Source organism: Mirounga angustirostris, unplaced genomic scaffold (genome assembly GCF_029215605.1).
Source record: "Mirounga angustirostris isolate CCGP_5_RB_7025 unplaced genomic scaffold, mMirAng1.0.hap1 SCAF_4, whole genome shotgun sequence".
NCBI lineage: Eukaryota > Metazoa > Chordata > Mammalia > Carnivora > Phocidae > Mirounga > Mirounga angustirostris.
In genome coordinates, this window is record NW_026991712.1 from 149,124,181 (window position 1) to 149,148,118 (window position 23,938).

General features: G+C 40.6%; 1 protein-coding gene across 6 annotated transcripts in view; it reads left to right on the forward strand.

The window, feature by feature from the left end:
• Window positions 1-2,232: 2,232 nt before the first annotated feature.
• The window catches only part of NRDC (nardilysin convertase), a 101,121-nt gene continuing 79,415 nt past the window's right edge, over window positions 2,233-23,938 (forward strand). For all 6 annotated transcript variants that reach the window (XR_010410941.1, XM_064589150.1, XM_045897706.3 and 3 more), the window contains exon 1: window positions 2,233-2,748. Coding sequence is in view for 5 of the 6 variants with exons in the window: in XM_064589150.1 (XP_064445220.1) it covers window positions 2,405-2,748 (344 nt within the window). In the remaining variant the exon portion in view is untranslated. The remainder of the gene's footprint in view (window positions 2,749-23,938) is intronic.

Here is a 23,938-nt window from a genome sequence, read left to right on the forward strand (position 1 = left end):
CCAGGCATCCCCAAATTTATTTTTTTATTTTTTATTTTTTTTTAAAGATTTTATTTATTTATTTGCCAGAGAGAGACACAGCGAGAGAGGGAACACAAGCAGGGGGAGTGGGAGAGGGAGAAGCAGGCTTCCCACTGAGTAGGGAGCCCGATGCGGGGCCTGATCCCAGGACCCTGGGATCATGACCTGAGCCGAAGGCAGATGCTTAACGACTGAGCCACCCAGGCGCCCCCCCAAATTTAAGTTTAAATGTCTATTGTTTAAAGAAACTCTGACTAGACTAGGTCCCTCTGTATTTTTCCTTTTAGAGCTTTTCACAATGGTAAATTTAAAAGTTTGTGGCCCGCTGAGCCACTCAGGCGCCCCCAGAGGCCTCTTTTTAAAGGGAAAAACTAACAGGTCACACTTTAGATGCAGCCTCTCTTTGTCTGTAGTTAAAAATTCTAATTACTGGCTGAATCTAAAGAGTCCTTCCCTACGGTATTATTGCTTTGGTAAGTAAAAAAAAAAAACCACTCTCAAAATAACATGTCACTTCAGGTATTTATTCAACAACAAACATTACTGACTGCTTTACAATGTACTGACTGGGAAGCTATGCTAGGAACTGGATTTACAAAGAAAAAACATTTCCCTGAAGGAGGGCAGTCCAGTGGAGTTCTTACCTTAAAAACTGACAGGTTCCTGAAAAGATGTATGAAAATAAACTGGGATATTTTAAACAATATTTTTCAGTTAATTTATCTCATGTGCTGCCCTAGTTCAGTTTTTCATCATCTGCCTGAATCAATGCACTTACTCTTCCCAACTTCTTATTCGTTTATCCTGAATTATTTGTCATAGCATTCATTGTTTTTATTTTATTTATTTATTTATTTTTTCTTAAGATTTTATTTATTTGCGAGAGAGACAATGAGAGACAGAGAGCATGAGAGGGAGGAGGGTCAGAGGGAGAAGCAGACTCCCTGCCGAGCAGGGAGCCCGATGCGGGACTCGATCCCGGGACTCCAGGATCATGACCTGAGCCGAAGGCAGTCGCTTAACCAACTGAGCCACCCAGGCGCCCCAGCATTCATTGTTTTTAAAATATATCATTGATTTTATTGTCTGTTTATCCCCATTAGAATGCAGGCCCCAGGAGCTCCTGGCTCGCTTGGTAGAGCATGCCCCGCTTGATCTCAGAGTCTGAGTTGGAGCCTCACACTCGGGGTAGAGTTTACTTAAAAAAAAAAAAAGCAAGCTTCGTAAAGACAAGGATCTTTGTTTTGTTCATGATTGCATTCCCTGAGTCTGGAGCTCCGGAGGCCTAGTAAAACGTAAACACATTTAACAGCCATCAATACCTCTTTCTGATCTTCCTCCATTCATTTATATGTATTTTTCCCCCTTATGTGTGAGGATCTTTTGCTTCAGGGTGTCAGTACACTGTCTCTTATTAACATGTCAGTTGCTTTTTATTTTTCAAGTCTGTCTGTTTCAGTCAATTTAAATGATTGCCCACCAAAGACCTTTAGAGGCAGAAAAAACTTTGGAAAAAGGTACTGGAAGGCAGCAGACACGCTGTGGACTCTAGGCCGTAGCGGAGCTAATGTTCTCGCATGGAAGAATGAGCACATCTACGCTAGTCTCTCAAGCACTTTCTTGGGCTCTGAGGGGGAACAGCACCAAGGTTCTCCAAGCGATAAGATGGAGAACCACACCGCTATCTCTGGCATACAGCTAGGCTTCCCTCCCTCGCAGCTTCCATCCGGCCGAGAAAAATACTTCCGGCGTTCCGCTTTTTACATGCTGAGTCACGGCTGAAAGCTACGCCCCGGGTGTTAAGGGCAGAATACAAAAAATATATAATTGGGGGAAAAAAACCTTGGAAATTCATTTTCTCCACTCGCTTCTCAATTTTCTCATCAGGGGAATATTTTTTTCAGAGCCGCGGAGTATTACTCACTGCCTGCCGCACACCAACACCCCGTATACGTCATAAACGCGGCGCAAGCGCTTTTCTTCCCGTCGTCCTTCGCGCCACTCTCTCCGCCTCTTCTTCCTCGCCCCGCCCACCCTAGGTTTCGAGGTGCTCCCAGAATCCGGCCCGGTCTCTTTGGTTCCTTTTATTCCCTGTTCCCATTGGTTGTTTGCATGCGCGTGACCTCTCTTCTTGCCTCCTGATTGGCTAGAATCAGTAGCGTCATCGGCGGCCGGGAGGGCGGAGGGATGAGGGAAGCTGGCGTGAGGCCGACCGGATTGGGGGAGGGGTTCAGGCCTATCCTCCCCAGCGGCTGCGGCAGCACCAACGCCGGCCGCCGCCGCCTCTGGAACGCGGAGGAGGAGGAGCGGCTGGAGGAGGAGGAGGAGGAGGAGGGGGTGGTCCCTGGCGAGCGGGATGCCCACTGCTTCGGCTTCGTGGTGAATGCTGAGGAGAATCACGGTTGCTGCAGTCTGTGCCACCCGGAGGAAGTTGTGGTGTGAGGCCGGGCGGGAGCTCGCGGCGCTGTGGAGAATCCAAGCGCGGGGTCAGTGCGAAGACTCGGCTGCTGCCAGACCCTTTCCTACTCTGACCATGCCTGGAAGGAACAAGGCGAAGTCTACCTGCAGCTGTCCTGACCTGCAACCCAATGGACAGGATTTGGGCGAGAGCGGCCGGGTTGCCCGTCTAGGAGCTGATGAATCTGAGGAGGAGGGACGGAGGGGGCCTATTAATAATGCCGGAGACCCTGAGATCGTCAAATCTCCCAGCGACCCCAAGCAATACCGGTGAGGGAGGAGGCTTGGACCGGAGGGGAGAGCCGGGTGCGGGCCTCTCTGTTGCTGACGCCGTCACTTCTTGTCTCTGTCTTCCGAAGGAGCAACAGGGGCACACTTCCCATCCCCAGTGCTTCCTTGGGTGGAGGTGGCAAGGGCAATTAGGGGCTTCCATGTGGTTTCAGCTGGACAAGTGCAAAATCTTAGGTTCTACGAGGAATCAGGATGTTAGAATGGGAAGGGCTGTTCGAGTGATTTTGACATTCGCTAAAGCAAGAATGGAGGGTTCTCTGAGGAAGGCAGGCTGGATGGTGAGGGAGTCTTGGTATTATGTTAGGAGGAAAGGTTGAAGGAGTTGGGAATTTTAATTCTGGAGAGGATATTTAAGGGGCATATTATTACTATCCAGAAATATTTTAGGTGCCCATGGCTGAAAGGGGGGTAAAACTAATGGGTGGAAGTTGTTAGAGGATGGTGTGGCTTCAGTGAAAGAACTTGGGCATCATAGTTGGCCTAAGATGAAGTGGCTCGTTTCCATGGGTTGTTCCTCATTTACTAGAATGTTTGGGGGATCTCTTCCAAGGTCTTGTTAGAGAGGACTTGGCTCTCAGTTGGGTGAGTCATAGAAGACTTGTGCGGTTTCTTCTAATCCTGAAATTGTCTACTCTTATGCTGGAATCCTCTGAACATCTTTAATAACCAGTGGCTCAGTCCCCACCTGAATATTTCTTTCAGAGATAGCTTATTTCATAGAGTGTTGTGACTATGATGTCTTGTAAAGAGAGATCGTATTGTCCAACAACTTCGTTTTCCAGGTTGAGGAAATTGAGATCCAGAGAGTTGGCTTCTTAGAATTACACAGCTAAGTAACAGCTGATAGGAAAACCCTGTCCGTTTGACACCAAATCCCGTTCACCATTTACTGATTTTTATATTCTTACTCATGTTGGGTTGGAAGGTGAAGGATTCTAGATCCCAATTTCTTATAAGCCCCTACAGTATTAGAGCAGGAAAGAACCTTGGAGGAAATCTTTTGACTCCCCATTTCTCCCATTTGACAAATGACTGAAACTGAGGTCTAGAAAGAAGTGATTTAGCCTCAAGTCTGGGACTGGCCTAATTTTTCCTTTCACTCCCAAGTCTAGAGATTAACAGTACACAACTCTTTGTACTATTTTTTGCAGGCTGCAGGGTCAAGAGATCTTTGTGGTGGGCTAAAATTTTTTCTCATCAAAGATGAGAGTGGTTGCATTAGTATAATATGTGAATGAGCTTCTCGGCCTTTTGGCTAAGATCAAGTGTAGTAATATGTGAATGAGCAAATTGAAACCTTGATAAAAGGTGCTTATTTTCCAGAATAAATGTTGAGTAACAGCTTCAGTTTTTTTGCCTATATAAAATTACATGTAACAGCTCATGTTTACAGAATATACACTATGTGTCAAATACTGTTCTAACCGCTTTAGATATTTCATTTAATGACCTCAGTTTGGCAAATTTATTTGACAAATGCTTAAGTCCTACTGTGTGCCAGGTGCTGCACTATCTTAAATCTTTTCTAAAACTTGGTTGAGTATAACTTATTCTCCATGCTGGCGATACAAAAATGAGTAAGACAGTCCCTGCCTTCAGGGAGCTTAATCTAAAAGAGCGACACACACACACACACGTTAAAAAAAAAAAAAAAGGTAAAATTAGGGCACTAAAGTTTTATAGAAGCCATAATAGAAGTATATGCTAGATATATTGGGGAATAATATGAGGAGTTACAAACTACATTTAGGGGGAAAATTAGGAAAGACTTAAAAGGAGAGGTAATACTTCTGGGGTAGGGGTATTCTTTGAATATATTGTTGCAGTTCTATCTTGATGAGGTCCTTTGTCAAATCATTGTTCTTAATAGTTTTTAAAGTGAATGGGGTTGATTAAAACAACAGTATTTTCCAGTAACTTTCTCCTTTCAAAAGAGCAGGTCCACTTTTATCTATCGTATATACTGCAAATTTCAATTAGACTTACAAAGAAAAATTTTGTTACTTTTTCTTTCTTTTTTTTTTAAAGTAGGCTCCACTCCCAGCATGGAGCCCAACGCGGGGCTTGAACTCATGACCCTGAGATCAAGACCTGAGTTGTGATCATGAGTCGGACACTTAACCAACTGAGCCAGCCAGGCACCCCAAGATTCTGTGACTATAGACTAAAGTTGGAAAACCTCAATACTAGATGATCTTTAAAGACTTATCCAACCTAAAGTGAAATTCTGTGAATTTTTGTAGTTAGAAATAGACATGAGGCACCTACCGCCCAGAGAGCTCAGTTATCCTTTCAGGACTCTCAGATGTTATCTCTGTGAAGTTTTTACATGTAGAACCAATTCCTCCTTTCACTGTATGTCAGTAGGATTTTGTACATGGCCTATTACAGTACATATCTATCATATAATTATATATCTTTTTTTTTTTTTTAAGATTTTATTATTTATTTGTCAGAGAGAGAGCCCATGAGCAGGCGGAAGGGCAGAGGGAGAAGCAGGCTCTGTGCTGATCAGGGAGCCTGATGTGGGACTTGATCCCAGGACCCTGGGATCATGACCTGAGCCAAAGGCAGCCGCTTAACCGACTGAGCCACCCAGGCGTCCCTAATTATATGTCTTTTGAATGTGTGAATAAGCACCAGAGGTGGCCCTTATTAAAGGAATATGGGGAAATAATGCCTGGAAAGATTTGCATACCAGTCTGCATTTATTAAGTAATAGCCTGTGGAATTTTACTTATGTATATGTGTTATTTGTATTCAGCTTTTTTGAAATGTTAAACTACCTGCAGGACATCTATTCTGTTTTTTTTAGGGATCTGTGTAAGTGGTAAGTGTTGATTTCCTTCTCATCTGCAAGAATTAAGGGACTTCAGTTTGGAAACTACTGTTCAAATCTTTATTGGTGTAAAGTGGAGATTCTAGATGGACAGAATTTTTAGTGCAGTCTGAGTAGTAAATTATTTTATTTTATTTTATTTTTTAAGATTTTATTTATTTATTTGACAGAGAGAGAGAGAGCGAGAGCAGGAACACAAGCAGGGGGAGCGGGAGAGGGAGAAGCAGGCTACCCACGGAGCAGGGAGCCCGATGTGGGACTCGATCCCACGACCCTGGGATCATGACCTGAGCTGAAGGCAGACGCTTAACGACTGAGCCACCCAGGTACCCAGTAGTAAATTATTTTAATAATGAAGAGTAGTTAGGAAGTTTGGATTGACTTAAATAAGTATAAAACACTGGGGCACCTGGCTGGCTCAGTCTGTGGAGCATGTGATTCTTGATCTTGGGGTTGTGAGTTCAAGCCCCATGTTGGGTGTAGAGAGTGTTTAAAAATAAAATCCTATTTTTTTTTAAATGTTTTTTTTTTTTTTTTTAAGATTTTATTTATTTGACAGAGAGAGACACAGTGAGAGAGGGAACACAAGCAGGGGTAGCGGGAGAGGGAGAAGCAGACTTCTTGCCAAGCACGGAGACCGATGCGGGGCTTGATCCCAGGACCCTGGGATCATGACTTGAGCCAAAGGCAGATGCTTAACCGACTGAGCAACCCAGGCGTCCCAAAAATAAAATCTTAAAAAAAGAGTATAAAACACTTCCATGTTTAACCAGTTTGTAAAAAGACCCGTGTTTTTCTGTGGGGGTGGGGAGAAGAACAATATGAAAAGGCTTGTAAGCTTCTGAAGGGCAAGCTCTTTTATTTTAAATTTTGTTCAGACTGTTACAAGTAAGAAGATGGTTATCTTTTTTTTTTTTTAAGAATTTATTTATTTGACAGACACAGCGAGAGAGGGAACACAAGCAGGGGGAATGGGAGAGGGAGAAGCAGGCTTCCCGCCAATCAGGGAGCCCAGTGCGGGGTTTAATCCCAGGACCCTGGGACCATGACCTGAGCCGAAGGCAGACGCTTAACAACTGAGTCACCCAGGTGCTGAGAAGATGGTTATCTTAATAAATTCTCAATATACCATAGAAAATAATGGATGTGTGTTGAATAAGGTACAGGTTATTTCTGAATGTTGTTTACTGTTACATGCTGATGAACAGAAGGATGTTCACAATCCAAGTGAACATCTGCTGGCTTCCCAAAGTTAAGAGTAGGGTGACACACTTCTGAGCAGAAGCTTTGGGCAAATCTCAGATATCAGAATATACATAAGAGAGCATTTTCTTTTGTATTAGATGGGAAGAACATGGGTTTATTTCTTGATCTTTTCAACTAAATCCCCCTGGAATAGTAATGCTTTTTTTTTTTTTCGTAGATGAGGCAGCAATTGCAGTGTGGTATATATACATCTTATTGGTAAGATTATAGAATCTGAGAGCTACAAAAGAAATCATGTACTTACATCTATATAAATTCTAGGAACTTGACACCATCCAACCCCATGTTCTTTTTTTTTTTTTTAAGATTTTATTTATTTGTCAGAGAGAGAGCACAAGCAGGGGGAGTGGCAGGCAGAGGGAGAGGGAGAAGCAGGCTCCCTGCTGAGCAGGGAGCCCGATGTGGGGCTCAATCCCAGGACCCCAGGATCATGACCTAAGCCGAAGGCAGACTCTTAACTGACTGAGCCACCCAGGCGCCCCAACCCCTTGTTCTGATACCTGAATTTAAAACTTGATTTCAGTTGTACTTTCTTAGTCTTGTAATGTAGAGACAAATTCCTTGTGAGATTCAAGCTCAGTTAACAAAGTGGGTGCTGTCTGTGGTTGAAATACATTGAATCTTCTGAAAACTAATATGACTTTAATAAATGTATCTTTGTTACCATTCCTTAGACTAATTTCTTCAGTGTGGGCTGATGGGCTGGTAAGAATAGGAAGAACATTCTTTTTTTTTTTAAATTTTTTTTAGTGAGAGAGAGAGAGCTCGCGCGCACAAGAAGGGGGAGGGGAGAGGGAGAAGCAGACTCCCTGCTGAGCAGGTTGCCTGATGTGGGACTCGATCCCGGGACTCCAGGATCATGACCTGAGACGAAGGCAGTCGCTTAACCAACTGAGCCACCCAGGCGCCCTCTTTTTTTTTTTTTTTTTTTTTTAAGATTTTATTAATTTATTTGTCAGAGAGAGAGAGAAAGCACAACCAGGGGGAGCAGGAGACAGAGGAAGCAGCAGGCTCCCTGCTGAGCAAGGAGCCTGATGCGGGACTCGATCCCAGGACCCAAGCTGAAGGCAGACGCTTAATCAACTGAGCCACCCAGGCATCCCAGGAAGAACATTCTTAACTAAAATGTTTCTTTTGGAAATAAGATATAGCATTAAAAAGATCTCTAGCCCATTAAAAAGAATTCTAGTTCATCTAGCCCCCTGTAGAGTTAGGGAGCAGATAGATACTGAAGCACAAATGGATTAAATGTAATAGGTGCTAGAATGTATAAAGTATGGCATTCTTAGTCCTTTGTGTATCTAGTTTTACATCATTAATTATGTGACCTTGAGCACATTAATCTCTCCAAGGCTGAGACCTTTAACTCATAAATCATTGAAATTGAAAAGGGAAAGTCAGAAAGTGGGAGAAAATGCTAGGGTCCCCCCACCCTTTTTTTAAGTGAGGAGCCATTGAAGGAAAATTCTTTTAAGTATTTCATTATTAGATTATTCTGAGAAGTCAGGTAATGTAAGAACTGAGAATAGTCTTGTGGAGACCCAAGAAATTATTTGGCCCTGGTGAAAGCAGTTTCAAAGGAATGGTAGGGAGGCAGAAGCTAGATTGCAGTGAGTTACAAAGTGAGAAATTTTAGACAGTGAGATAGATATTTCTAAAGAAGTTTGGTTCTAGGGGAGGGGATGAGGAGGTTTTAGGGTAAAGTATTATATGTGGTCAAGGGAGAATTTTTTCAAGACAGAAGAGACATGAGCATGTCTATTGCCTGAGAAAAAAAAGAATCAGAGAAAGAGGTTGAAGATACAGGAGATAATAGAAAGAACAAGATCCTTAGATGATTGTGAGGTGACAGGGTCAAGAATATTCATGAGGGGATTGGTTTTACTTTATTTTTTTAAAGATTTTATTTATTTGACAGATAGCAAGAGCAGGAACACAAGCAGGGGGAGTGGGGGAGGGAGAAGCAGGCTTCTTGCGGAGCAGGGGCTGGATTCCAGGACTCTGGGATCACAACCTGAGCCAAAGGCAAACACTTAACGACTGAGCCACCCAGGTGCCCCGAGGGGATTGGTTTTAGAGAAATAGAAAATCTCTATTGAAAATGGAGGAATGTGTAATGAAGAGCGTGGATGCAGGCGGTTCGGTGTTGAAAGCATTCTTTATAGACTTTTTGCTCTGTAAAGTAGGCACTGGAGTTTACTTAAGTGGTTTTTTAGAAGTTGTGGGGGAAGTGGTGGGAAACAGGAAACCTTCAGTGGTAAAGAATGAAATAGCTAATGTAGAGAATGGGTGAAGTCTATTTGGGAAGTACTAAGAGAAGTTGTGGGTTCTTGATCATGAAAATGACATAAGTAAACCAGTTTTTAAGAAGATTAAAGATAGTTTAGATCCATAGGATGAGGCAAGACTGGTTTAAGAGTAATTATAGGGGTGCCTGGGTGGCTTAGTCGGTTAAGCATCTGCCTTCGGCTCAGGTCATGATCCCGGGGTCCTGGGATCGAGCCCCACGTCAGGCTCTCTGCTCAGCGGGGAGCCTACTTCTCCCTCTGCCTCTGCCTGCCACTCCCCCTGCTTGTGCTCTGTCAAATAAAATCTAAAAAAAAAAGGTAACTATAATTGTGTATTGAATGGTGTGCACTGATATATACTAGTCTTTCCCTAATTGACATATACATATTCCCTTTTTTACTTTTTTTTTTTTCCCCTTATTAACTCAGTTTAGCTAGGCTGAAAACCCATGAGTATGGAGACCATGTCCTCTTGTTCACTTAGTGTCCAGCACATAGTAGGTTCTCAAATAATATTTGTAGAATGTATAAATCCATGAATGCTCATACGCTAGATGTTTTCATGGAACTCTTGGATATTCTGCCAGAAATTTTTTATTTTTATTATTTATTTATTTTTAAGATTTTATTGATTTATTTGAGAGAAAGAGCGAGTGAGAGCACACAAGTGGGGGGAGGAGGAGCAGAGGGAGAGGGAGAAGCAGACTCCCCGCTAAGCAGGGAGCCCGCCTTGGGGCTGGATCCCAGGACCCGGGGATCATGACTTGAGCCCAAGGCAGATGCCCAACTGAATAAGCCACCCAGGCGCTCCAGAATTTTTTTAGATTAAATTTTTAGATTAAAAAAATAATTACTTGGGATGCCTGGGTGGCTCAGTTGGTTAAGCGTCTTCCTTCGGCTCAGGTCATGATTCCAGGGTCCTGGGATCGAGTCCCACATCAGGCTCCCTGCTCGGCGTGGAGCCTGCTTCTCCCTCTGCCTGCCACTCCTCCTGCTTGTGCTCTCACATTCTCTTGAGCCCTCTTTCTCTCTCTGGCAAATAAATAAAATCATTTTATTTTTTTTAAATGTTTTTTATTTATTTATTTATTCATGAGAGTCAGAGAGAGAGAGAGAGAGAGGCAGAGGCAGAGGGAGAAGCAGGCTCCCTGCCTAGCAGGGAGCCCGATGCGGGACTCGATCCCAGGACCCTGGGATCATGACCTGAGCCGAAGGCAGACGCTTAACCATCTGAGCCACCCAGGCGCCCAAATAAAATCATTTTAAAAAAATTACTTGATATTCAAGGAAAACAGTATGAATGGGTAGGTTACAGAAGAAAGTATAAATTATACAAGTAATAATAATATATACAGTAATAATTGTAGTATATTTAATTCATGTAGAAGCTTGTGGAGCTTGGCAGATAGTTAGCAGTCAAATGTTAGTTATTGTTTTAATATGTTCCCAATTATTAAATGATATTTGCAGCACTGTTTGTAATAGCAAAAAATCGGCAACTTTATTGTCCATTAGTTGGCTAAAGATTAAGTTATATAGTTATATAATGACGATAATATGTAGCCATAAAAAAAAAAGAGATGGTTTTATATATTGAAATGGAAAGATGTCCTGTGATTTATTGTTGAATGAAAAAAGCTTGTTGCTACCAAGATTAAAAGATTTTATTTATTTATTTGTCAGAGAGAGAGAGAGCACAAGCAGGGGGGGTGGCAGGCAAAGGGAGAAGCAGGCTCCCCGCTGAGCAGAGAGCCTGACGTGGGACTCGATCCCAGGACTCTGGGATCATGACCTGAGCTGAAGGCAGCCGTTTAACCCACTGAGCCACCCAGGCGTCCTGTATAATTCCATTTTTAAAAGGAGAAAATAGCACCTCCCATTATATGTTTACCTAAAATACAATTTTTTATGTTTAGATATGTACAGAGATGGTTAGGAATGATAGTAAGCTTATTTCTCTAAGGAAAGGTGGAAGGAATTTGACTTGTATTATTTACTTTTTATTTATTTATTTATTTATTTAAAGATTTTATTTATTTATTTGACAGAGAGAGAGACCGTGAGAGAGGGAACATAAGCAGGGGGAATTGTGAGAGGGAGAAGCAGACTTCCCACTGAACAGGAAGCCCAATGCGGGGCTCTATCCCAGGACTCTGGGATCATGACCTGAGCGGAAGGCAGATGCTTAACGACTGAGCCACCCAGGCACCCCAGTATTATTTACTTTTTAATAATGAAAAAAGTCAGTAAATAAAAGTTATTATATAGTCATTGTAGGATATTTAGGTCATGAAAAGAAAATGTTAAAAATCCTTGTATTCAGTCCATCCAGCATTAACCACTTGTAACTACATTTTTATAACCTTTATTCCTATGCATTTATAATTTGTGTATATATATTTTTAATTGAAGTATACTTGATACATAAGTTTCAGGTGTAGAACACAGTGATTTGCAAATTATCTGTATTGTCATATACTCACCATGATAAGTATAGTTACTGTCGCCACACAAAATTGTTACAGTATTACTGACTATATTCCCAATGCTGTACTTTTCTTCCCCGTGACTTATTTATTTTATAATTGGAAGTTTATATCTCTTAATTTACTTTACCTATTTCAGGTATCCCTCCACCGTCTCCCCTCTGGGGATCATTAGTTATTATTTATGAGTCTGTTTTTCTTTGTTGTTGTTTATTTTGTTCAGATTCCATATGTAAATGAAATCATAAGGTATTTGTCCTTCTCTGTCTGACTTATTTCACTTAGTATAATGTCCTGTAGTATAATGTCCATGTTTTCACAAATGGCAGGATTTCATTCTTTTTCATGATTGAGTTAATATTCCATGTGTATGTACATCACATCTTCTTTATCCATTCATCCATTAGTGGGCACTTAACTTGCTTCCATATCTTGGCTGTTGTAAATAATGTTGCAGTTTTTTTTTTTTAAAGATTTTATTTATTTATTTGACAGAGAGAGATACAGTGAGAGCAGGATCACAAGCAGGGGGAGAGGGAGAGGGAGAAACAGGCTTCCTGCGGAGCAGGGAGCCCGATGCGGGGCTCGATCCCAGGACCCTGGGATCATGACCTGAGCCGAAGGCAGACGCTTAACGACTGAGCCACCCAGGCGTCCCAATGTTGCAGTTTTGGATTAGTGTTTTCGTTTTTCTTTTCCAGAAGTGGAATTACTGGATCCTCTGGTACTTGCATTTTTAATTTTTGAAGAACCTCTATACTGTTTTCCATAGTGATTGCAACAGTTTACACATTCACTAATAGTGCACCACAGTTTCCTTTCCTCTACACCCTTGCCTTGTTATTTCTTGTCTTTAGCTATTCTGACTGGCGTGAGGTGATTTCTCATTGGGTTTTGATTTGTGATTAGTAAGCATCTTTTCATGTTTCTGTTGGTCATCTGTATGTTTTCTTTGAAAACATGTCTATTCAGGTCATCTGTCCATATTTAAGCAGATTATATTTTGGTGTTGACTTGTATGAGTTCTTTATTTATTTTGGATGTTAACCCCCTATTGGATGTATCATTTGCAAATACCTTCTCCCATTCAGGAGGTTGCCTTTTTGTTTTGTTGATGGCTTCATTCTCTGAAAAAGCTTTTAGTTTGATACAATCCCCGTTTATTTTTGCTTTTGTTATCCCTTACCTGGGTAAACATATCTAGAAAAATATTGCTAAGGTTGATGCGTAAGAGATTACTGCTTGTGTTTTATTAGGAGTTCTATGGTTTTAGGTCTTACATTTAGGTCTTTAATCCACTTTGAGTTTATTTTTGTGTATGGTGTAAGAAAGTGGTTCAGGGGCGCCTGGGTGGCTCAGATGGTTAAGAGTCTGCCTTCGACTCAGGTCATGATCCCAGCGTCCTGGGATCGAGTCCCGCATCGGGCTCCCTGCTCCTTGGGAGCCTGCTTCTCCCTCTGCCTCTCTCTGTCTCTCATGAATAAATAAATAAAATCTTAAAAAAAAAAAGAAAAAAGAAAAAAAAAGAAAGTGATTCAGTTCCATTCTTTTGCCTGTAGCTTCCAGTTTTTCCGCCACCATTTATTGAAGAGATTGTCTTTTCCTCATTGTCTGTTTTTGCCTTCTTTGTCATAATCATATAAGCGTGCATTGGTTTATTTCTGGGCTCTCAATTCTGTTCCATTGATCTATTTGTCTGTTTTGTGCCAGTACCATACTGTTTTGATATACATTTAAAAATGGTCATGAACATTTTCTTATTATTTTTCTTTTTTTAAGATTTTATTTATTTATTTGACAGAGACACAGCGGGAGACGGAACACAAACAGGGGGAGTGGGAGAGGGAGAAGCAGGCTTCTTGCGGAGCAGGGAGCCCAATGCAGGGCTTGGGATAATGACTTGAGCCGAAGGCAGATGCTTAATGACTGAGTCACCCAGGTGCCCCCTTATTGTTTTTCAATTTACTTTGTCTACCTAGTGGTCCATTGTGTAGATATGCCATAATTTAATCATTACCATTTTAAAAGATAGATTGTCAAATTTTCTTTACCTAAGAAGCCTACAGAGTCCTTTGAGAGTGAACCCAATCATAATGAGTTTGGTACGTATGTAGAGTAACCTCTGGTCATCTGGTCTGTTTCAAGGATATTCTCTAATTGGGAGACCTGGCAGGCAAGAAGATTAGTCTGGGACTTCCACTCTGACATAGGCCTCATATTCATACTGTTTCCCAGAATGAAGTCAATTCCAACTCACAGGAAACTGAGTAGATTATAGGCCCTTTATTCTAGTATTGGTGGGGCGGGGCGGGGGGGGTGGTGGCTGGTGGCTGGGAGGGCTCAACTATATGGTTGGACCAGAATTTAACTGTTTTCAGAAGGGTTGGAAGTAGATTGTAGTTTGAAAAGTTAACTTGGTCCTTTGGAGAGGTGTTTAGAGAGATTTTATATTTTTATTACTAAAACTAACAGTAATCTTGCTTCTCCTAATAATAATAACTGGTATTTGTTGAGTGCTTACTATGTACTAGGCCCTGTTCTAAGGAGTTGATGTAGATTACCTCATTTAATCTTTACAGTTACCCTATTAGGTAGTGCTCTTATTACATGATAGCCTAAAATGCTGTTCTGTGAAAACACATTCTGAGCAGGTACCGAGCACTGATTAGTGTAAATGGGTGTTCTGTCATTTGGTTCCTTCTAAGCGTACTTCTTACCGTGACAGACAAGCTCCAAGCCCCTCAATTTTTGGTTTCTTTCTAGCTTTATCTTCTGTTGTGCTGTTTTGTACTCTTTTTCTTGGCACATGCTGTACTCTTTGGTCACGTTTGCCTTGTGAATTGAAGCATTACCTCCTTTGCGAATCCTTTTATGTATGTATGTATGTAATCTCTGTGATCAAGAGTTACATGCTATACTGACTGAGCCAGCCAGGTGCCCCTTGTGAATCCTTTCTCTTACTTCAGTCTTCCCCTCCCACATGTGAGTTATTTACTCCTTTATGTATCCCTGTAGCAATTTTTTTCAAGCTGTTTTATATTTTTTATAAGTTCAGTTTATCTTTCCCCCTTATTCTGAAATTTTTGTACGGAGAGAGTTTGTCACTTTGAATCTTTGCATGCCTTTTCTTCTGTTAACTAGTAAGTCACATATCTGTACCTCTATCTAAGACCCATCGCTCCATTTGTGCACTAGCTCCCATCCCCTTTATTGATACTATCCATCAATTATTCCAGCAATTTTCCCCCTTCCACTTGGCATCATCAGTTTCCCCCTTTTACTGGGTCATTTCCATGAGTACACAAATACGTTGTAATTGTTCGTCTTCAGGGAAAAGATATTTCTTTATTCCACATCCCCTCTGAGTTACGCCCTTCCAGCTACTCAAGTTTCTTGGTTTTCTTTTTTTTTTTTTTTAAGATTTTATTTATTTGACAGAGAGAGAGACAGCGAGAGAGGGAACACAAGCAGGGGGAGTGGGAGAGGGAGAAGCAGGCTTCCCGCTGAGCAGGGAGCCTGATGCGGGGCTCGATCCCAGGACCCCGGGATCATGACCTGGGCCGAAGGCAAACGCTTAACGACTGAGCCACCCAGACGCCCCAAGTTTCTTGGTTTTCTTTATAGCAAAGCTTGTTATAAGAATTGTCTATACTTGGGCACGTGGGTGGCTCAGTCAGTTAGTTGAGCCTCCAGCTCTTGGTTTTGGCTCAGGTCATGATCTCATGGGTTGTGGGATCCAGTGGGGCTTCATGCTCTGTAGGGGGTCTGCTTGAAGGTTCTCTCCCTCTGCCCCTCCCCCCACTCACACATGCACATGTGTGCGCTTGATCTCTCTCATAAATAAATAAATCTTAAAAAAAAGAATTGTCTGTACTTGAAATTTGCAGTTCACTTATTCCCATTCTTTTTTTTGAGACTGTCCATTTTAATTTGTAATTTTTTTCATTTAATATATGATTTCTATCTTTCATTGCCATTAATATGTTCCACAGCATCATTAAAATATTTTTTTTATTAATGTATAGTTGACACATTATTTCTTGAACTCAGAGTGGTCTTTTCTCATTTATTGCTATATCAAAATAGCTGTTTTCAAGATCACCAATATCCTTTACAGTTGGTTAGTTCTTAAGTTCTTATCTTACTTGGCCTTTCAGTATCATATGACATGGTTAATCATTCTTTTCTTCTGGAAATGCTTTTTGCAAATGGCTCCCGGGTCAATCAGTACTGTTCTACTTCTCTTTCTGCCTCATTTGAAGATTCCTCCTTATCTCCTTGACCTCTAAATTTTGGAGTGCCGAGGCCTTAGTCCTCCGACCTCTTCTTTTCCCTGTTTTCCTTTGCTCTCTGTGCTATCTCATTCAGTTTCATTGGCTTTAAATAGCACCTTATATAAAGTAACAATTTTGCTCAGGTTCCCAATCCTTATACTCTTTTTTTTTTTTTTTAAGATTTTTTTTTTTTTTTATACATGAGAGACAGAGAGAGAGGCAGAGGCAGAGGGAGAAGCAGGCTCCCTCCTCAGGGAGCCCCACGCAGGACTCCATCCCAGGACCCCGGGATCATGACCTGAGCCAAAGGCAGATGCCTAACCATCAGAGCCACCCAGGCACCCCCTATACTGTTTCTTACAGTTATGTTTCTTAATAGCACTTACTGCCATTTGATATACTATATATTTACTGGTTTGTGAGAACAAGGAGTTTGTTTTGTTCACTGCTGTATCCCCAGTGCCTAGATTAGTGCCTGTCTCATATTCTTGCTTCCATCTCTTGACTCCTTCATCCTTTTCACCTCTGGCCTGATTGTTATATAAAGATACATTCTTCAGTCTTTTTTTTTTTTAATCATTTTATTTCTCGCTTTTGTTTCAGAAATTTGTCAGAGAGCACAAGCCAGGGGGAGAGGCAGAGGGAGAAGCAGGCTCCCTGCTGAGGCCAGGGAGCCCGATTCGGGGCTCAATCCCAGAACCCTGGGATCATGACCCAAGCCAAAGGCAGACCCTTAACTGACTGAGCCACCCAGGTGCCCCTAAAAAAATTTTTTTAGGAAATAAAACCGTACCAATACAGTTGAAATTCTTTATAACTGCTCCTCCCATTTCATTTCCTACCCTCTTTTCCCAGTATTAATCACTATCTAAATTAGATATATAAATGTATACCATTCCTATGTTTATTTTATACTTTTTATCATATGCATTTATCTGTAAACAGTGTATATTGTTTTAAGACATATAAATAGAAATTGTAATATTAGATGTCTGATAACCTGTTTTTTTTTTTTTTTTGGTTTAACATTGCTTTTGAGATTTGTCAGTGCTAATAAGTATAATACTCTGTTAAATGCTGTTTAGTAATATCTTGTATGAATACATCATAATTTATCTGTTTTCCTATTATTGGTCATTTAGATTATTCCCATTTTTTAAAAGATTTTATTTATTTATTCTTAAGAGACAGAGAGAGAGGCAGAGGGAGAAGCAGGCACCCCGCTGAGCAGGGAGCCCGATGCGGGACTCGATCGCAGGACCCCAGGATCATGACCTAAGCCGAAGGCAGATGCTTAACCATCTAAGCCACCCAGGCGCCCTATTCCCAATTTTCTGTTATTTTTTTATGAGTATGCCACCATTTATCTTTTCTCTGATTGTTGGACATTTAACTGTTCCCAGTATTCAGTGAAGATTTTATACATGACTCCTTGGGCACACATTTGAGAGTTTATCTATATACCTATAAGTGAAACAACTCATTTTTAACTGGATATTGCTAAAGTACTCTTCTAATTGGCTGTACTATTTTACATTTATGCCAATAGAGCATTAGGGTTCCTCCTCCTGTACCTTTCTACCAACTCTTGATATTGTTAGATTTTAAAAAAATTTGATTCTCTCTCTTTTTTTTTTTAGAGAGAGAGAGAGCAAGCGTGTGAGCACGTGAGTGGAGGGGGAGGGGCTAAGGGATAGAGAGAATCTTAAGTGGGCTCCATTCCTTGTGCAGAGCGCAGCCCAGGGCTCAGTCTCATGAGCCTGGGATCATGACCTGAGCAGAAATCAAGAGTAAGATGCTTAACCAACTGAGCCACCCAGGTGTCCCTATTTTTCTCTTCTAAAAAGTCCTTTTGTTTGTGTTTTCTCTCTCTCTTTTTTTTTTTTTAAGATTTTATTTATTTATTTGCAAGAGAGACAATGAGAGACAGAGAGCATGAGAGGGAGGAGGGTCAGAGGGAGAAGCAGACTCCCCGCCGAGCAGGGAGCCTGATGTGGGACTCGATCCTGGGACTCCAGGATCATGACCTGAGCCGAAGGCAGTGGCTTAACCAACTGAGCCACCCAGGTGCCCCTGTGTTTTCTCTTATTACTAATAAGATCAAGCATTATTTCGTGTTTTCTGGTCATTTGAATTTCTCCTTTTATGAACTGCCTATTTTAGGGGGAGGTGTTCTTTCTTTTCCTCTTTAAAATTGACTTGTAAGACTTCTTTATATATTTTGAATCCTTTATTGGGTATATGAATCACAGATATATTCTCTAAGTCTATATAGCTTTTTTCACCCTTTGTTTATAAAGTCTCAAAATTTAATCAGATTTTTTCATCTTTGTGTTTTGTGCTTTTTTTTCATCTGATTTATTTTCTTCTAGAAGTTTTACAGTTTTGCTTTTTATATTTGGGTATGGATCTAATTTTATTACTGTTGTATAAATACATACAACCAGTTGTCCAAGCACACCTTTTGAAGTCTGCATCCCAGAAGTCACCAAATGTTTTCTGTAAAGGCCTATATAACAAACATTTTAGGCTTTATCAGTCAAGAGGCAAAATTAAAGATATTATGTAGGTACTTCTATAACAAGGAAGAGAACAAATTTCTGCAATTTTTTTAGATTTCTGCAAATTTTAAATAAAATTTTTATTAAGTTCAAGATAGAGTAATAGTACTTTAAAAAAAAAAGATTATTTATTTGAGAGAGAGAGAGAGAAAACAAGCAGGGAGGAGGGGTAGAAGGGGAGAGAGAGAGAGAGAGAGAGAGAGAGAGAGAGAAGCAGACTCCCTGCTGAGCAGAGAGCCTGATGTGGGGCTTAATCCCAGGACCTGGAGATTATGACCTGAGTTGAAGGCAGACGCTTAATTGACTGAGTCACCCAGACGCCTGTAATAGTACTTTTTTGATAATACAGATCAACTAGTGAGAAGACTGGAATTCTTTTTATTGGGATAACATTTTGGGGGGGGGGTTCATAGTGTTTCTCATTATCAAAGTCAGTTGCAACTGTTCATCTGTTAATACTGATTTGTAATGAAACTTTACTTATTTCATCTTTGAAAATGTGTTTTCATCCTGACAGGTACTGCCAAATACTGATATCAGTCCATTGAGTGTGTGCTTTTTTAATTTAGCATATTCATTGCTTGGAAAGCATTTATAGAATTCCATTAGATTCTTGTGATATTTTTGCCCTTTTGCATGTCGTTACATTGTAGATTAATCACTTCTGATTGAAAATTAGGTGGAAACTCCTCAATTAGATGGAGTCTTTGCACAGTTAAAAGGACTTTGAAATACGGAAATTTCCTTTGTGCTTGTACCAAGATCTGAAAAACATTGCTGGAACTATAGTTTGCTTGGAAAACATAACTTGGAAATTTGTGTTGGAATGGAGATATGGCTTCTGGTTTTAACTTTTGACAGCACAGGAAATGTATAAAGCAGCTTGCCATTATGGGTGATTCAGATAACATTAGTTGTTGTTGAAATGACTTTACCATAAGATGTTTAGCATAAGTGCTATTTTGTAATTTTGGGTTGAGTTCATTAAGAAACACTATGGAGCCTTCAGCAAAAGCTGATTTCCAAAGCCATTTGGTGTTTGACAGTAGTGGTTGAAGGCTGTTCTTTTTCAGAAAAATTTCAATCTTGTCCTGAACTCAATTGTAATAAAGTGTTTCCATTGCTAAGCCATCAAACCTCTCTGTAGTAAGGTAATTCAAGATATTCAGCTTCTGTTTCTGAAAAAAAAATTCACAGAACTGATCATTGTAAAGTCTACAAGAGTAAATGACACTACTGTCTCACTGATACATGATAGATTCAAATATTTTCTGTAAAGTACTGCTGATGAATAAGACAATGAATAATCATAGGCTTTGAAACGCCTCACAAAGGGTAAATTTGTCCAACTAAACCTTTTTTTCTGCTCCATTACAAATTTTTACCAACAGTGGTGGTAATATGTATTAGATTCCACTTCCAGTTGTAGTACATTTATGTTTTCTCAACCTCTTTGAAAATACTCTTGTAGGGGCGCCTGGGTGGCTTAGTCAGTTAAGTGTCTGCCTTCAGCTCAGGTCATGATCTCAGGGTCCTGGGATCAAGCCCCGCATTGGGCTCTCTGCTCAGTGGCAAGTCAGCCTCTCCCTCTGGCTCTGCAATCTCTTGCTTTCGCTCTCTCTCAAAGAAATAAATAAAATCTAAAAAAAAAAAAAAAGAAAATATTGCCTCCCAGCCCCTGGTAGCTATCATTCTACTTTCTTTCGTTCTTCTTTTTTTTTTTTTTTAAAGATTTTATTTATTAGAGAGAGACATTGAGAGAGGAAACACAAATGGGAGTGGGAGAGGGAGAAGCAGGCTTCCTGCTGAGAAGGAAGCCTGATGTGGGCTTCTGGGATCATGACCTGAGCCGAAGGCAGACGCTTAACGACTGAGCCACCCAGGTGCCCCTATCATTCTACTTTCTTTCAGTGAATATGACTGCTCTAGGTAACTCATGTAAGTAGAATCATACAATATTTGTCCTTTTGTATCTGGCTTACATCATTTAGCATATCTTGAGAATTCATCCATGTTGTAGCATATGTCAGAATTAATTTCTTTCTTTCTTTCTCTTTCTCTTTTCTTCCTTCCTTTCTTTCTTTCCTTTCTTTCTCTCCTTCCTTCCTACCTTCCTTCCTTCCTTCCTTCCTTCCTTCCTTCCTTCCTTCCTTCCTTCCTTCCTTCCTTCCTTCCTTCCTTCCTTCCTTCCTTCCTTTCTTTCTTTCTTTCGATTTTATTTGTGAGAGAAAGAGAGAGAGAGCACAAGCAGGGGTAGTGGCAGGCAGAGGGAGAAGCAGGCTCCCTACTGAGCAGGGAGCCCAATGCGGGTCTCGATCCCAGGACCCTGGGATCATGACCTGAGCCGAAGGCAGATGCTTAACCAACTGAGCCACCCAGGGGTCCTGATTTTTCCTTCCTTTTTAAAGCTGAATAATATTCCATTGTATGTATATACCACATTTTGTTTATCCATTCATCTGTTGATAGACATTGGGTTGTTTGCACCTTTTAGCTATAATGAATAATGCTGCTATGAACATTGATTTGCAAATCCTGTTTGAGTCCTTGCTTTAAATTCATTTGGATATATATCCAGAAATGGTGTTGCTCAACCATTTGCATTCTCCTAGTATATTAATATTGCTATGTAACAATCTACCTCACAATTTAAGTAACTCAAAGCAACAATGATTTATTATTTCTTAAAATTCTATGGGATAACTAGGTACTTTTTGTGCCTGGGGTCACTTGTGTGACTGCATTCATTTGGTGGGTTGGCTGGAGCTAGAGTACCTAAGATGGCATCACTCACATGTTTGGGCCTTGGTGAGGACAACAAGAAAGTGGGCCTTCTCTCTGCTCACAATGTCTCCTTATTCAGTGTGGCTTTTATTACTTTAGGTGACAGCTGAGTCCCAAGAGAATAAAGACAGAAGCTGCAAGACATCTTGAGGCCTAGACTCCAGGACTCACACATCAATTTCACCACAATGTATAGGACAAAATGTACAAACCTAGCCTAGATTCAAGGGATCGAGAGAAATAGTCTCTAAGTCTTGTGGGAAGATTAGTCAGGTTAATAATTGGGGCCATTATTAAAATGATCAGTCACACCTAATAACCTAACAGCTGTTCCATAGCAAAGGAACCTTGAGAAATGGGGAAGGACTGCCATTTAGGGAGCCAAATGTACTTCTGGTGAGTCTTAAATGGGGTGGCTTGGTATTATGTTTTAACAAGTAAGGAGACGTGGGTTTTTTGAGCTTGGTTATTTGCAGGAACTATGTTGTACCATGCAGGGTTTTTTGTTTTTTTGTTTTTTGTTTTTAACTGTTGTATGGTTAGCTTTATTTTTATTTATTTATTTTAATTAATTAATTAAATTAAATTAAATGCGGGGCTGGATCCCAGGGCCCTGAGATCATGACCTGAGCCGAGAGCAGACGCTTAACGACTGAGCCACCCAGGCGCCCCAGTATGGTTAGCTTTAAACTGACGCAGCTTGGGCAAGAAAGCCTTAGTTGACACAGGCAGGTCATATCAGCTTTAGTATGCGGGCTGTTTTAACTTGAGAGTTGCAGCTGGCCTAGAATTGTAGGCAAAGCGCTAAACAGGGATTTGATTTTTTAATTTTTTAAAATTTTTATTTATTTTATTTTTTATTTTTTTAAGGAGAACAGATTTTTAAAAATTTATGTTAATCACCATACATCATTAGTTTTTTTTTTTTTTTTAAAGATTTTATTTATTTATTTGAGAGAGAGAATGAGAGAGAGCACATGAGAGGGGGGAGAGTCAGAGGGAGAAGCAGACTCGATCCCGGGACTCCAGGATCATGACCTGAGCCGAAGGCAGTCGCTTAACCAACTGAGCCACCCAGGCGCCCCATCATTAGTTTTTGATGTAGTGTTCCATGATTCCTTGTTTGCGTATAACACCCAGTGCTCCATTCAGTACTTGCCCTCTTTAATACCTGTCACCAGGCTGACCTATCCCCCCACCCCCAATTTTTTTTTTTTTTTTTTAAGATTTTACCCATTTATTTGACAGAGAGAGCATAAGTAGGCAGAACGGCAGGCAGAGGGAGAAGCAGACTCCCCACTGAGCAGGGAGCCTGACGCGGGGCTCTGTCCCAGGAACCCGGGATCATGACCTGAGCCGAAGGCAGACGCTTAACCGACTGAGCCACCCAGGTGCTCCGGGATTTGATTTTTTAAAGCTTTTTTGGGCATAACAATACTTAATGCTTTTATTGATTTCTTGAGCCAGGCCTGCAGTTTTAAATGCAAAGATGTCTAAAATTCCAAATGTGCTGTAGAGTAATTAATGACTAAGGCACTAGACTTAAATTGTTAATTCCATATCTAGAGAGTGCTAAATCTCTTTAGGTTAAAAGAGGGTATTTGGGAGGGCTTACTTTGTAACTATGTAACTTGTCATCACTCTCCCCATCTCCACCATGTGGTCTCAAGTATTTTTGGATTTAAATATGTGAGCTCTTAACTGGTAATTTTAGTGACTGAAAGTAGATTTCTTCATAAAAAGTTAGCTTGTTAAGGAACAAATAAAAATGCATGGGTGGATACTTTATTATAGAGAGAATAATATTATACTCTTGATTCTTGGACATGGTTTGAAAAATCTGCTTTGGTCTCCCATGTCAGTACAGGAGCAATGGGAGAATGAAACCAAATAAAGGAAGACAGAGTGAATAAGGTAGAGGAAGAGAAGTCTTCTTAGAGAAAGAGCGACATCTTGTATACATATAAATATTTGAGGCTACATGGTTTGGGGGGAAGTAATGACAAGTTATGTAATTACAAAGTTAGCACCCCAAGTATCCTCTTTTGACCTAAAATGATTTAGCACTATCTATCTAGGCCTAGAAATAGCAGTTAAAGGCTGGAAGCTGTGTCACTGTGTTCTCACTGTATATGAAAATGAGGTCTTGAAGGCTATATAGTATGCTATGTTATGGCTGGCTATAGGATAATTTATTTGCGCATTCATCTATCTGTGGACATTTGGGTGATGTCCAGTTTTTCTCTATCAAACGTTGCTTCAGTGAACACTCTTAACATATCCCTGAGATACAACAGTATTGAAATGAGGCCAATTAATAACTCTACAATGACCTCTAAGTGTACAAGTTAAAGGAAGAGTCCTTTGTCTCTCACTTTAAACCAAAAGTTAGAAACAATTTTAGTGAGGAAGGCATGTCAAAAGCTGAGATAGACTGAAAGCTAGACTAAGAGCCAGTTAGCCAAGTTGTGAATGCAATTAAAAGTACTACTTAGTGAATACACAAATGAAAGGATGATAAGAAAGCAAAACAGTCTAATATGGAGAAGGTTTGAGTATTCTGGATAGAATATTATTTCCTTAAATCAAAGCCTAATGCAGAACAAGGCCCTAACTCTCTTCAATTTTATAAAGGCTGAGAGAGGTGAGGAAGTTGCGAAAGAAAAATTTT